Below are 12,776 nucleotides of genomic sequence, written 5' to 3'. Positions count from 1 at the left end.
ATTCAATATTTCACTGATTTAGGTCTGTTGTTAGTGAGGTGTGATGCACTGTGGCTGATATATATATATATATATATATATATATATATATATATATATGTATGTGTGTGTACATGCACACACAATTACACAAACACACACATACATAAATCAAAGGATGATGAGATATATATATATATATTTGAGTAGAAAAATGAAATATCTTTTTATGGATAATTCGTTTAACCGATACCTGGGTAGCAAATTCACATCAGAAATAACACGGTTGAAGTTACGTGCCTAGGGCAGAGACTACGTGTTTTCATGTGGAAATTTGTGTGTATTTTTATAAAATTTATGAATAAATGAAAGAATGGAGTTGAATTATCGCTATGCGCTCCATGAGAGCAGTCATCTATAAGTTTTTGTGAATCTTGATGTTGACATAAATTCCTTGTTTTTCCTGATGAGAAAGTGGCATAATGTACTCCTTATTCCTTCACAATTAAGAATATGCAGCCTTCGAAACATATGTCGAAAATAAAGGAAATTTGTTAATTTGTTGTTCAACTCCATTCTTTCATTTATTCATAAATTTTATAAAAATATATATATATATATATATATCAAAATAAGCAATAAGGATATCCAAGGTAGTGTAGTACAATCATTTCATGCTACTTCATTTTATTAAACACTGTAAGTATTACATCAGTTTTAAAATGTCAAGCAATCTTCAGCCACATATAGAATTTTGTAATGTTGGCAAATGAAATAAGTATAAAAATGTGCATTGTCCATTTAATTAAAAAATCTATATGTGGCTGAAGATTGCTGGACATTTTAAAACTGATGTAATACTTAGTGTTTAATAAAATGAAGTAGCATGAAACAATCGTACTACACTACCTTGGATATCCTTGTTGCTTATTTTGATTATATATATATATATATATATATATATATATATATGTAGTATAAATAATCCTGTGTGAATAATGAGAATCAAAACACTGAGATGCATATTCCTTTTTGATACATTCAGGCAGATTTGAATGTGAATATGCTAATTGCTGTAATATTTCATCTTTTCAAACAATGTGTGTTCATAACACACTTGATTCATTGAGGTTCCATCCCTACAGTCAACACTGTCCCCGTACCAGTTGGTTGTAGGAGTCACCAGGAATTTATCTGACTAAAGAAAATTCTGCCCCAGCATACTCACATCTGACCCATGCAAGCGTGGAGACAAAACAGATGTTAAAATAATGATGATGACAAGGATGATGGTGATGATGATATGTATACACACACACACACACACACACATACATGCACTCACACACTGCACACATACACACATACATGCACACCCTACACACATACACACATACATGCACACCCTACACACATATATAAATGAAGATAACAAATAATTATATCAGGTAACTAGAATGGAGGCTGTGCAACAGGTCTATTTATCCAGAGGAGAAGAAATAAAGGAGAGGTTCTACAGTGTGAGGATCAGAGGCATTACGTGTGCTAGATTGTAAGACAGTGTATCAGAGAGAGAGAAAGCGAAAGAGAGATTTGAGATGTAGGAGAGAAGTATGTAGTAATGGTTTATCTACACTTAAGGGTTTTCTCAACCTACACCCAACAGCTATCCAAATTGACAACAGTTTAATATATATATATAAAGCAATTAAAAATATGAAGACCGGAAAAGCCCCTAGTTCACCAGAAATTACTGTTGAGATGCTTAAAATATCTGGCAATGTAGGATATGTCCTAGTTACCTGTATAGTCAGTCAAGTTGCACAGAAAGGTATCATACCCAAGAGAGATGCCTTTGAGAGAAGCAATTACCGAGGTATCAAATTGCTGCACCAGGTTAAGAAAGTGACAAGAAGAGTTACAGCTCGAAGAATTAGGAGGAACCTAGATGAAATGCAGTTTGGTTTTGTACCAGAGAGAAGTCCTACCGATCCCTGTTTTCTAGTAGGTAACTTCAGGAAAGTATCTAGCCAAAAGTAAACCACTGTATTTGACATTTGTTAGTAAGAACCTTTGACAGAGACCCTTGCTCCTTAATCTGGTGGTGAAGGTGGCAGCTCGGTATAGATGAATGGCTGGTGAGAGCTGTTCAAGTCATGTACAGTGGGGTTGTCAGTAAGGTGAAAGTTAGCAAATTTCGAGTGCAAGTAAGAGTTCATGAGGGCTTGGTTATCAATCTGCTCGTATCTATCATAATTTTCCAAGCCATAACTGAGGAGTTTAAGACTGGGTTTCCATGTGGACTCTTCTTTGTTGATGACCTTATTCTTGTAACTGAATCTGTAATAGAATTAGAAAAGAAATTTCTAGTGTAGAAGCAAAGCCTGGATTCAAAGGACCTTAAAATAGATTTAGTAAAGACCAAAGTTTTAATAAGCAGGAAAACAGATGGGATACTATTCTCATCAGAAAAATGGCCTTGAGGAAAAGGCATGGGTAGAAATTCCATACGATGGACCCAATGCAAATAATGGACATACAAGATATCACAGTGGAATCACTCAAAGTTTAACACAAAGAATAGACACTATTTATGGGAGATGCACAGGAACAATAAACACCTAAAGCATTTGGGCAATAGATTTTCTGTAATTCTCAGGAGATTTTCTAAAGGCAGTAGATAGCTTTCCTTTGGAAAAAGGAAAACCAAGAAAGCATGAAATGAAATAGTGAAGACTGACCAAAGGATGTTCAGCCTTATGTAGAAAATAGTGACAAAACCATGATAAAGATTACCTGGTACATTCTGGTTGGTATAAGGAAGGGCATCCAACCTTAAGGATCCTATCAAAGCAGACATTGCAGCTTCACACAGTACTTCAGAACTCTTCTATCCTGTCAAATGATACAATCTATGCTTATAATGAAGGCTGATGTTATATGAGTATTTAAAATATTCTATGTTTCAGTGTTATGAAGTACTGAAATTTGCCATAACATCATTGAAAGGAGAAATGTCACCATCAGGAGAACCTTTTGAGAAAGTCCAAACTTTTGTGTTAAATCCTAAGTCTATAACAATGGGTCAGTTATACGGTGAATTTGATCTTCTAACACATGAATGGTAATTGTATTATTTTCTCATTTAATTTTGAACATTTTATTTACAGTTATATCATAGTATTAGATATTGATAAAATTGCAGTATAAATTAACCTATTTTCACCAAGTTTATAACTAAAACTACTATTGCTAAAATTCCTCATCCAATGGACTATTCTTGTAAACTCTGAATTATGTTGTGCCACACTACTGCAGCTTTTATTAACCCCTGTTAAAATACTTATATATTTACTCCTGTCACATGTTCAATAAAAGCACAAGTCTATGATAACTGCATGTTTTTTTATTTATTTCTGCCCTTCTAACATGAAACATACAAGGCTAACACCTGAATAAGTTGAGTATGCAATGTCCTATTTGTAGAAGAGTAGTTTCCTTTTTTGTTAATTAGTGAGTAGATGAAATGTTGTACACAGGATCATTGTACCAAGTCCTCCTAGAATAGTGAGTTTCTTGCAATTGTAGTGAGTATCAGTTCTGAAGAAGAAATAAAGGGGAGATATTGAGCATAGAATCTGGCAGATGAAACTTAAATAGGGATCTGAAGAGAATAAGCAACAGGTGTGTCATTGAATAAATGTGTCTGGGAGGATGTTATTGCAGGAGGCTGGTTGAAGTTTCTGTAATGCAGAAGAAGCAGAGAGAAGAGACGGTGCCTCTGTACTAATGCTTGAAATATGTTGATGGCTAAATCTTTGCCAATCAGCTAAATGATCCTCTTTTTGGATGAGGTCTAAGCAGTTTGCTTACATACCAATAGCATCAGTGGCAGCGTGTAGATAAAATTAAGATGGTGGGGGGGCTGCTTCAGAAAATTTTTAGTTGTTTTAATATTGTGTAAAAGGAAACAAACATATAAAGAGAAAATTTATACATAAACTTGATTGGTTCACATTTTAGCCACTGCTGGATAGTGTATTTAATTTCTTCACTGAACTCCACTACATAGTTCCCATTGTTTTTCAAAAATCGCCCCCTAAATTATAAAATAAGGGGGAAAATCTGCCCTATTTTTCAAATCTTGGCAGTAACACTGTACCTGGAAGCAGGAAAATAAATCTAATTCTACACTTTATCACATTCAAGAATATAAACATGTTTTTACGTACAACACACGCAGAGTCAAAAAGAAACACTACCCTTCACCAGCACACCAGGGTGGGCACTGCGTGAAGCACAGTGCTCTCTCCCCCTAGTGTGCAGCTTCCTATCTCAGACATGTAAGCCTGCACACAACAGCCAAACACTGCATCGCTGGAGCTGTGATGTGCACAGTTCTATACAAGGATTTTTGTATTTTTTTCATAAACTAGGGGACGGCTACTGACCTTAAGCTTAAGGATTATATAATGTACAAGTATTAAGAAAGAATTAAAGCAAAAAGAATTCATTATATTGAATATTATTGATAATATCGAGTGGAAATAGGGAGTGCTGCAGTTCCACAGTGCCTATACATGAGCTGCCACTGAATAGCATAGTATGAGATTTGTGAATAATTTAGGTTTTAATTCAGCTTGTAAATAGTCATTAACTGATTGGGATGAAACATATTCTCGTTATGAAAAGAAAGCTTAATTTCAAATTTTACAAATGGGGTTGCTATAAAAGATTCCCTGTACCATAGCTGTAACTTCACTGTACCATAGTTGTGCATGCATGTTACTACTTTGACACTGTTACAAAGTTTTGCTCAGCAGAATATTACTGTTGTACTACGTAAGGGTATAGTTGAGTGGTACAACAGTTTGCATTAGTGACAGTAAGAGCTGAACTAATGTTTCGGTGGTTTGTATCATAAGAAAACCATGTACTTAGTACCAGTTTTTACAATAAAGAATGCAATAGATTATAAAAAAAATAATTACACTCAAAGGGTTATATCCTTCAGTATAGATTTCAACAAGAGTAAAAGATTTGTAATATTGTCATCCCTACTTGAAACTGAAAGTATTGCCTTAATATTATTTTCTAGGACTGATGGTATACTATCCTCCTTGATACGTGCCTCTATAGGAAGTCAGAATAATGATAAGAAATGGTACGTATTTGATGGACCTGTAGATGCAGTTTGGATTGAAAACATGAACACTGTTCTAGATGACAATAAAAAACTGTGTCTGAGTAGTGGTGAGATCATCAAGTTGGAAGAGGTAAAGTTGTGCTTCTTGTTCCTTTGACACAAATGAAATAATGATATTCCTCAGCAGATTAATCAGTAAAGTGTTGTTCACGTTGCTGTTTTTCAGAGAAGATATTTTAATGGATTTCTTACTTTCTAATTCAGTGCATGACAATGATGTTTGAAGTTCAGGATCTTGCAGTTGCTTCACCTGCAACTGTCAGTCGATGTGGCATGGTATATTTAGAACCTAGTATTTTAGGACTGAATCCTTTTGTAGAATGCTGGTTAAATAGTATACCACCATCCATTCAACCCTTTAAAGAAAGATTGGCAGAACTTTTTGATCTATTATTAAAGGTAAGAATGTTTTTGTTAAATATGAAATTGGAAGGCTTGCAACACACCCCATCATTATTTGAGAGAATTTTCTACTTTTGATTTATACTTAATCAGAGCTTGAATCTCAGACCAATAGTAAAAATATTTTGCTTATGCTGCTCTTATGAATATGAGATTTTACCAAACTTCTGTTAGACATTTTGTCAACTATAATAATAATAATGTTATATTTAAAAAAAAAAAATTTTAAATCCCGTTTTGCTCAGGTGGAGTCCATAGCTATTCAGTGTTTTAAAAACTCTTATTATATTTTTATAATTAAATATTATTAAAAATTGTATTAAAAAAATTATCAAAATTTTGTGTGTATTGTAGAATTATAACCAATTTATTGCACATAGATTTTAATGGCATAATCTTCTGTAGAGGCAACCCCCAAGGGTCACATGGCCTTCGGTTGAAAAACCATTTAATTTGATCCCCAAGCAGATGCCACAGAAATGTGAAACTGGGCAGTTGCTAAGAAGTGACGGTTAGCTCTGTCAAAGGCTTTCCTATACAGGTGGCAAGTAAAGAAATACCGTTTCAACCCTGTGCTGAGGAGACCTATTGAGTCAAGTACATCAACATCAAAAATCAATGGAAATTGTAGTTGTGATCCCTGTGCCGATGGCACGTAAAAAGCACCATCCAAATGTGGCCGATGCCAGCGCCGCCTTGACTGGGTTCCATGCTGGTGGCATGTAAAAAGCACCAACCAATCATAGCCCTTGCCAGCCTCACCTGGCACGTAAAAAGCACCCACTACACTCTCGGAGTGATTGGCATTAGGAGGAGCATCCAGCTGTAGAAACACTGCCAGATCAGACTGGAACCTGGTGCAGCCTCCTGGCTTCCCAGACCCCTGTTGAACCATCCAACCCATGCTGGCATGGAAAACGGACGTTAAACAATGATGATGATGATGACCTGTGTTCCATCAACAGCAAGTGTATTAATCATCAGTTTGTAATGAAATAGATGGTGTTGTATAGATCTGCTGGAAATTGTCCTGATTTGTTTTCTTCTATCTGAACCACTGATGACATACACCACCTCTTTGGGATTACTTTCCCTAAAATTTTCATTTCAACACAGTTATTGGCCTAAAGTTATTGATAATGCTGCTCCTTGTACTTACATCCTTCCCCAATATCCTCAATGTTCTTTGGCTCACCTTACTGGAAATGTACCCAGACTATCATGAGAGTCAGTCTACTGTCAATGGTGACAGTTTTCTGCCAACACTATAGTAAACATGCCTTGCATATGGACTTAGACTTCATAAGACCAACCATCTAAACCCCGTGATTTTTCCTCTTTACGCAACCATTCAATGCTTCCAGCATCAAGAACTACTTTCATTGCAAATATATAGGCTGCTATGTCTTTTCCTAATTATCTCTGTTAATTGGTTAACTAGTTTCTCCTTCAATCTTCTGTAATTTATTACTGTGTTTTTGATAAGCCTTATCAATTTTATATTATTTTACATTATTTACATTCAACAGATAGTTGTCCTCATCTTGTTTGTTGTTAACACAATGTTTCGGCTGATATACTCTCCAGCCTTCTTCGGGTGTCTTGGGGAAAATTCGAACCTGGGTTCTCATTCCTAAGGTATTTTTTGATGTTGTTGTTGTTGTTGTTGTTGTTATTATTATTATTATTATTATATTATTATTATTATTATTATTATTATTGTTGTTGCAGCTGTGGTAGGTTATACAAAGGTGAAACATGCTGCCCCCTCAAAGTAAGGGTAGACAAACATCGCAAAGCTGTGATACTAGGAGATACTAATAAATTGGGTATAGCTGATGATGTATGGAAAAATGGAGATCACCTTCCCCTGTGGGATAAGTTAAAATAATAGACAGAGAACACCACTGGAAAATACGAAAACTAAAAGAAGCAGCACATATGCTAGGACACAACAACCTCCTAAGCAGACCGAGTGCAGATATGAGCAGCATATGGGAACTGGTATTAAGGAAAGACAGGAAAATATTAGATTTATAAGCCCTAAAATTCACTCCATAATAGCCCATGGGCATATGGGGTAGTGGTTAAGAGTGTGGGCTACTAACCCCAAGATACCAAGTTCGATTCCAAGCAATCATCATCATCATCGTTTAGCGCCTGCTTTCCATGCTAGCATGGGTTGGACGGTTCAACTAGGGTGGTCTGGGAAGCCAGAAGGCTGCACCAGGCCCAGTTTCATCTGGCAATGTTTCTACGGCTGGATGCCCTTCCTAATGCCAACCACTCCATGAGTGTAGTGGGTGCTTTTTACGTGCCACCGGCACAGGTGCCAGATGAGTCTGGCAAACGGCCACGATCGGATGGTGCTTTTTATGTTCCACTGGCACAGGGGCCAGGTGAGGCTGGCAACAGCCACGAACGGATGGTGCTTTTTACATGCCACCGGCACAAGGCCAGTCGGGGTGGTGCTGGCAACGGCCACGTTTGGATGGTTTTCTTACGTGCCACCGGCACTGGTAACTCAGCTGCATTTCCATTGATCGATTTCGATTCTGATTCTGATTCTGATCCTCACTTGCCTCAACACTTCTTCACAAGTAGAGTTTTGTGTCCCAAGAAGGGAAGGTATGCATACGTAGGCTGGCTCCATCCCATGTAGAAGGCCACGGGTTATAGACTCACTTGTCCTGCCGGGTCTTCTCGCGCACAGCACACTTCCAGAGGTCTCGGTCTCTAGTCATTTCCTCAGTGAGACCTAAAGTTCAAAGGTCGTGCTTCACCACCTTGTCCCAGGTTTTCCTGGATCTGCCTCTTCCACAGGTTCTCTCAACTGCTAGGGTGTGGTACTTTTTCACATAACTATCTTCATCCATTCTCGCCACATGCCCATACCAGTGCAAACGTCTCTCTTGCACACCACATCTGATGCTTCTTAGGTCCAGCTTTTCTCTCAAGGTACTTATACTCTGTCGAGTATGAACACTGACATTACACATCCATCGGAGCATACTGGCTTCATTTCTTGCGAGCTTATGCATATCCTCAGCAGTTACGGCCCATGTTTCACTGCCATGTAGCATGGCTGTTCGTAAACACACGTCATGCAGTCTGCCTTTTACTCTGAGCGAGAGGCCTTTTGTCACCAGCAGAGGTAAGAGCTCTCTGAACTTTGCCCAAGCTATTCTTACTCTAGCAGTTACACTTTCAGCACACCCGCCCCCGCTGCTGACTTGGTCACCTAGGTAACGGAAGCTATCAACCATTTCTAGTTTTTCTCCCTGGAAAGTGACAGAAGTTGGTCTCAGAGCATTTTCAGTGTTTATTGTTCCTGAGCATCTGCCACATACAAAAACCATCTTCCTAGTTAGCCTTCCTTTGACATTGCTGCACCTCTTATGTGTCCATAGCTTACACTTGGTGCATCTTATAGAGTTTCTACCTACACCTTTTCTACAGATCGAGCAGGGCCATCTACCTGAAGGCGTTTGTGATTTGTCTACCTTCCTACTTATTAGGACTTTGGTTTTAGCTAGATTGACTCTAAGGCCCTTCGATTCTAATCCTTGCTTCCACACTTGAAACTTCTCCTCCAGTTCTGATAGTGACTCAACAATTAGAGCAAGGTCATCAGCATAGAGGAGCTCCCAGGGGCAACCTGTCTTGAATTGCTCCGTTATTGCCTAGAGGACTATGATAAATAGGAGGGGGCTGAGGGCTGAGCCTTGGTGGACCCCTACCTCTACACGGAAATCTTCACTGTACTCGTTGCCAACCCTCACCTTACTTACAGCATCCCTGTACATGGCTCGCAGAGCTCTCACTAACCATTCATCTATCCCTAGTTTCCTCATTGACCACCAGATAAGAGATCGGGGGACCCTGTCGAAGGCTTTCTCCATGTCAACAAAAGCCAAGTACAGGGGCTTATCTTTGGCTAGGTATTTCTCCTGCAGCTGCCTTACCAGGAATATAGCATCAGTGGTACTTTTACCTGGCATGAACCCAAACTGCATCTCATCTAAACTAACTCTCTCTCTCTAATTAGTTGGGCTATGACCCTCTCCGTAACCTTCATCACCTGATCCAACAGCTTGATACCTCTGTAATTATTTGTATCTAGGGCGTCACCTTTACATTTGTAGCAGTTGACTATTATGCTGCTACACCAGTCATTGGGTATGACTCCTTTGTGTATCACCTGATTAACTATACGGGTGACTAGGCTATAGCCGACACTACCAGATATTTTGAGCATCTCTGCAGTAATTCCTGATGGGCCTGGGGCTTTCCCTGTTTTCATGCTTCTAATTGCCTTAACTACCAAGGAACTGTCAACTCGGATAGCTGGTCCCTCTGTTGGGTCAACATTCGGCAGACTCTCTTTATCCCATTCATTTTCTTTATTCAGCAACCTTTCATAGTGGTGTCTCCAAACCTCTCTCTTTGCATCCTCATTTAGCGCAAGTGAACCATCTTTCATGCAAACACACTTCTCTCCTACCACATCACAATTCTCTCTCACACACTGTCTTGCAATGCGAAACACCTCCAGTCTTTGGTCCTCATGGCACAGAACATTGGCAAATTTTTTCTTATCTGCTTCCCTTCTGGCTAGATAGACTTGTCTCCTAGCTTCCCTTTTGGCAGTCTGATACAATTCCCTGCCACCACCATTCTTCCAGTCCTTCCAAGTCTGTCTCTTTTCTCTAATAGCCCTGTCTACAACACTGTTCCACCACCACGTTACCTTGGGACGAGAGGGGACTTTGCACCAGCCACAGATCTGGTCAGTGGCTCTCAGTATGTTGTCCCTTAGAAACGTCCAGTTGCCTTCTACCCCATGTGATACTCTATCCCCTTCTACTTCGTCAAAGGCTTCAAGTAGCATGTCCTTAAATCTCTGTCCATTCGCAGGATCTTTAAGCTTCCAGATCCTTCTTCTCCATGTTGGTCATCTTCTGGTTGTCCTCCTAGTCCTGATCCTAAAGTCACTAACTACCAGTCTATGTTGTGGGGTACATTCTTCGCCTGGGAAGGTTTTGGCATTTATAAGCAGCCATCTCTCCCTTTGCCTGGCAAGGATGTAGTCAATTTGGCTGGTATGTTGGCCTGATTGGTAGGTGACTAGGTGGCTGGTAGGTTTCCTGAAGTTAGTGTTGCAAATCATAAGATTATTTGCATCGCAGAACTCCAGCAGCCTGGTTCCCTCCTCGTTGTGGGAACCATAGCCATAGCCTCCATGTACGCCTCCAGTCATTGTTTATTTTTACATGACAGGAATGGTGCATTCAGTTTCTAGTATCCAGGTCTATATGTTGAAATGTGAGTTGAAGAAATTGATTAAACAAACAATTTCCTAGTTATGACCTTGATGATCTGTTGTAGTTTGTCCAAGTCCACCTTGGCTCATTCACACCAACCAGTTGTTACATGAAAAATAGTTGAGACTCTGTGATTAGATTTTCAAGGATTTTGCAAACCCCTATTTTTTTAACAATACAATTCCAGCAACCTGCAGATACTAGTGACTGGAGTGCTCCTAAAAATGCTTTTAGGGGCCTAGAAAAATCTGCTGTCCAGCTCCAATTCCTGCTTAAATATCAACAAATGTTAACACACTACTTTCATTACCGCTCACTCCCCATACTACCAACATACCATATGGGTTCAGGATTAGTGTCTTTACCTCCAGACCTAGGCTCTTCCAAAAACAACACAGCCATACCACTTCATCCACATTGACTGAACAAAGTGTACATCTCGTTGTCACCCATGGAATCCTGAATATATTCACTTCAGAAATTTTATTGACATTTACCATATCTATTGTCTGAGACTTGAATTCATTAAGAGAAAGTGGCCATACTCATCAGCTGACCCGAGGCTATGAGTATTTATGCAATCTATTTCTGTACAGGAATGTTTGGTGAAAGAAAAATAGAAGAGGCTTTTAATCCACTCCAATCTTTGGTGAACTTTCAAAACTGGACTGAGCAATCTAGTCTTTGAAATTCATCAGAAAGCTTCTTTGCTGCATTGTATTGGCTATCTTGATTGGAAAGTCTGACATCTCCTCTGACAACCGTTTCAATATGTCTCTATGGTGCTTTGATGTAGTTTTCATCGTAAGTTTATCCTTTGTCACCATTTTGAAAAACTTGTCAGTACCCACCACTTATTTATCTCATTGTGTTTTGCATCTGCCTTCAACTCAGCATTTGCATTGAGGAGTTTTTATGTTATTATTTATGTTTTGGTTGCTACATATATTGATGATGTGATTGCTTTGGTTATGCTGCTGTTTTGATGGTAGTGGTGGTGGTTATTGGTTCTCTGGTTTTCCATCAACATTTTGCTAATAACACAACCAACAATGTCATTTTCTTCTTCTTCCTGCTCCTGATGACACTTTGCTATGGCCATGGTCTTGTCTCCCAAGGCTTTCATCTATTACTTTCTTGTTGTCAGTAATTCTAATTGCAGTGGTTTGGGTGACTGCTTGTTTTGATGATGCTGTTACATCAATGTTGTTGAAGTTGTAGTGTAAGTCTTTCTTAATTTGTTTTCAGATGCAGGTAGAAGGCCCTCGCTTGGTTGGTGTCACCATATGTGACATCTGAGCCTTTAACTCTTGATCACATGAGCAGTTGAGTGCTGTTTAGCAATCTATCTCATGAATGACTTTTTTATTATTTGATCTCTAACAATTTTACTTTATGGAATCTCTTTTGATTTGTCTGAATTTTCTAGCAATTTCAATGATCACTTATAGACATTTTAAATAAACTGTGTACAAATATTGAATTTTTTATGAATTGTTCTAGATATGCTAGCGTTGTAAAGTAACGTTTTAATTAAATGAATGATGGACACCTATCTGTCTTAATGTGCAGACATGAAGTGTTGACAAGTTTAATTAATATATTCCATGATCTTCTATTTAAAGCCAGCAATAAATTTCTTAAGAGAGAATATGAAAGAAATTGTTTCCACAGTTGACAGTAACCTGACATTTAGTTTCTTTAAACTTCTCAATTGCCATTTTGAACCATTCCGCTTGGATGTAAGGAACGCTTTTACTCATTTACTGTAATATTTTATTGCAACTCTTTCTCGATCAACTGCTTATTTATTCAGTATTTAATATCATGTCATTTACTTTATCACAGAATTCTGTAAAGTTGTC

The 12,776-nt window shown here is 38.3% G+C and overlaps 1 protein-coding gene across 2 annotated transcripts in view; it reads left to right on the top strand.

Annotated features, from left to right (window-relative positions):
* LOC115222160 (dynein heavy chain 1, axonemal-like) overlaps positions 1 to 12,776 on the top strand; it is a 298,343-nt gene that overhangs the window by 152,231 nt on the left and 133,336 nt on the right. For both annotated transcript variants that reach the window (XM_036511126.1, XM_029792301.2), the window contains exons 38-41: positions 2,949 to 3,103; positions 5,078 to 5,255; positions 5,390 to 5,584; positions 12,537 to 12,653. In XM_036511126.1, the coding sequence (XP_036367019.1) occupies positions 2,949 to 3,103; positions 5,078 to 5,255; positions 5,390 to 5,584; positions 12,537 to 12,653 (645 nt within the window). The remainder of the gene's footprint in view (positions 1 to 2,948; positions 3,104 to 5,077; positions 5,256 to 5,389; positions 5,585 to 12,536; positions 12,654 to 12,776) is intronic.

Source organism: Octopus sinensis, linkage group LG19 (assembly GCF_006345805.1).
Source record: "Octopus sinensis linkage group LG19, ASM634580v1, whole genome shotgun sequence".
NCBI lineage: Eukaryota > Metazoa > Mollusca > Cephalopoda > Octopoda > Octopodidae > Octopus > Octopus sinensis.
The sequence above is the reverse complement of the archived record's forward strand: the minus strand, read 5'-3'. Positions and strand labels throughout refer to the sequence as shown.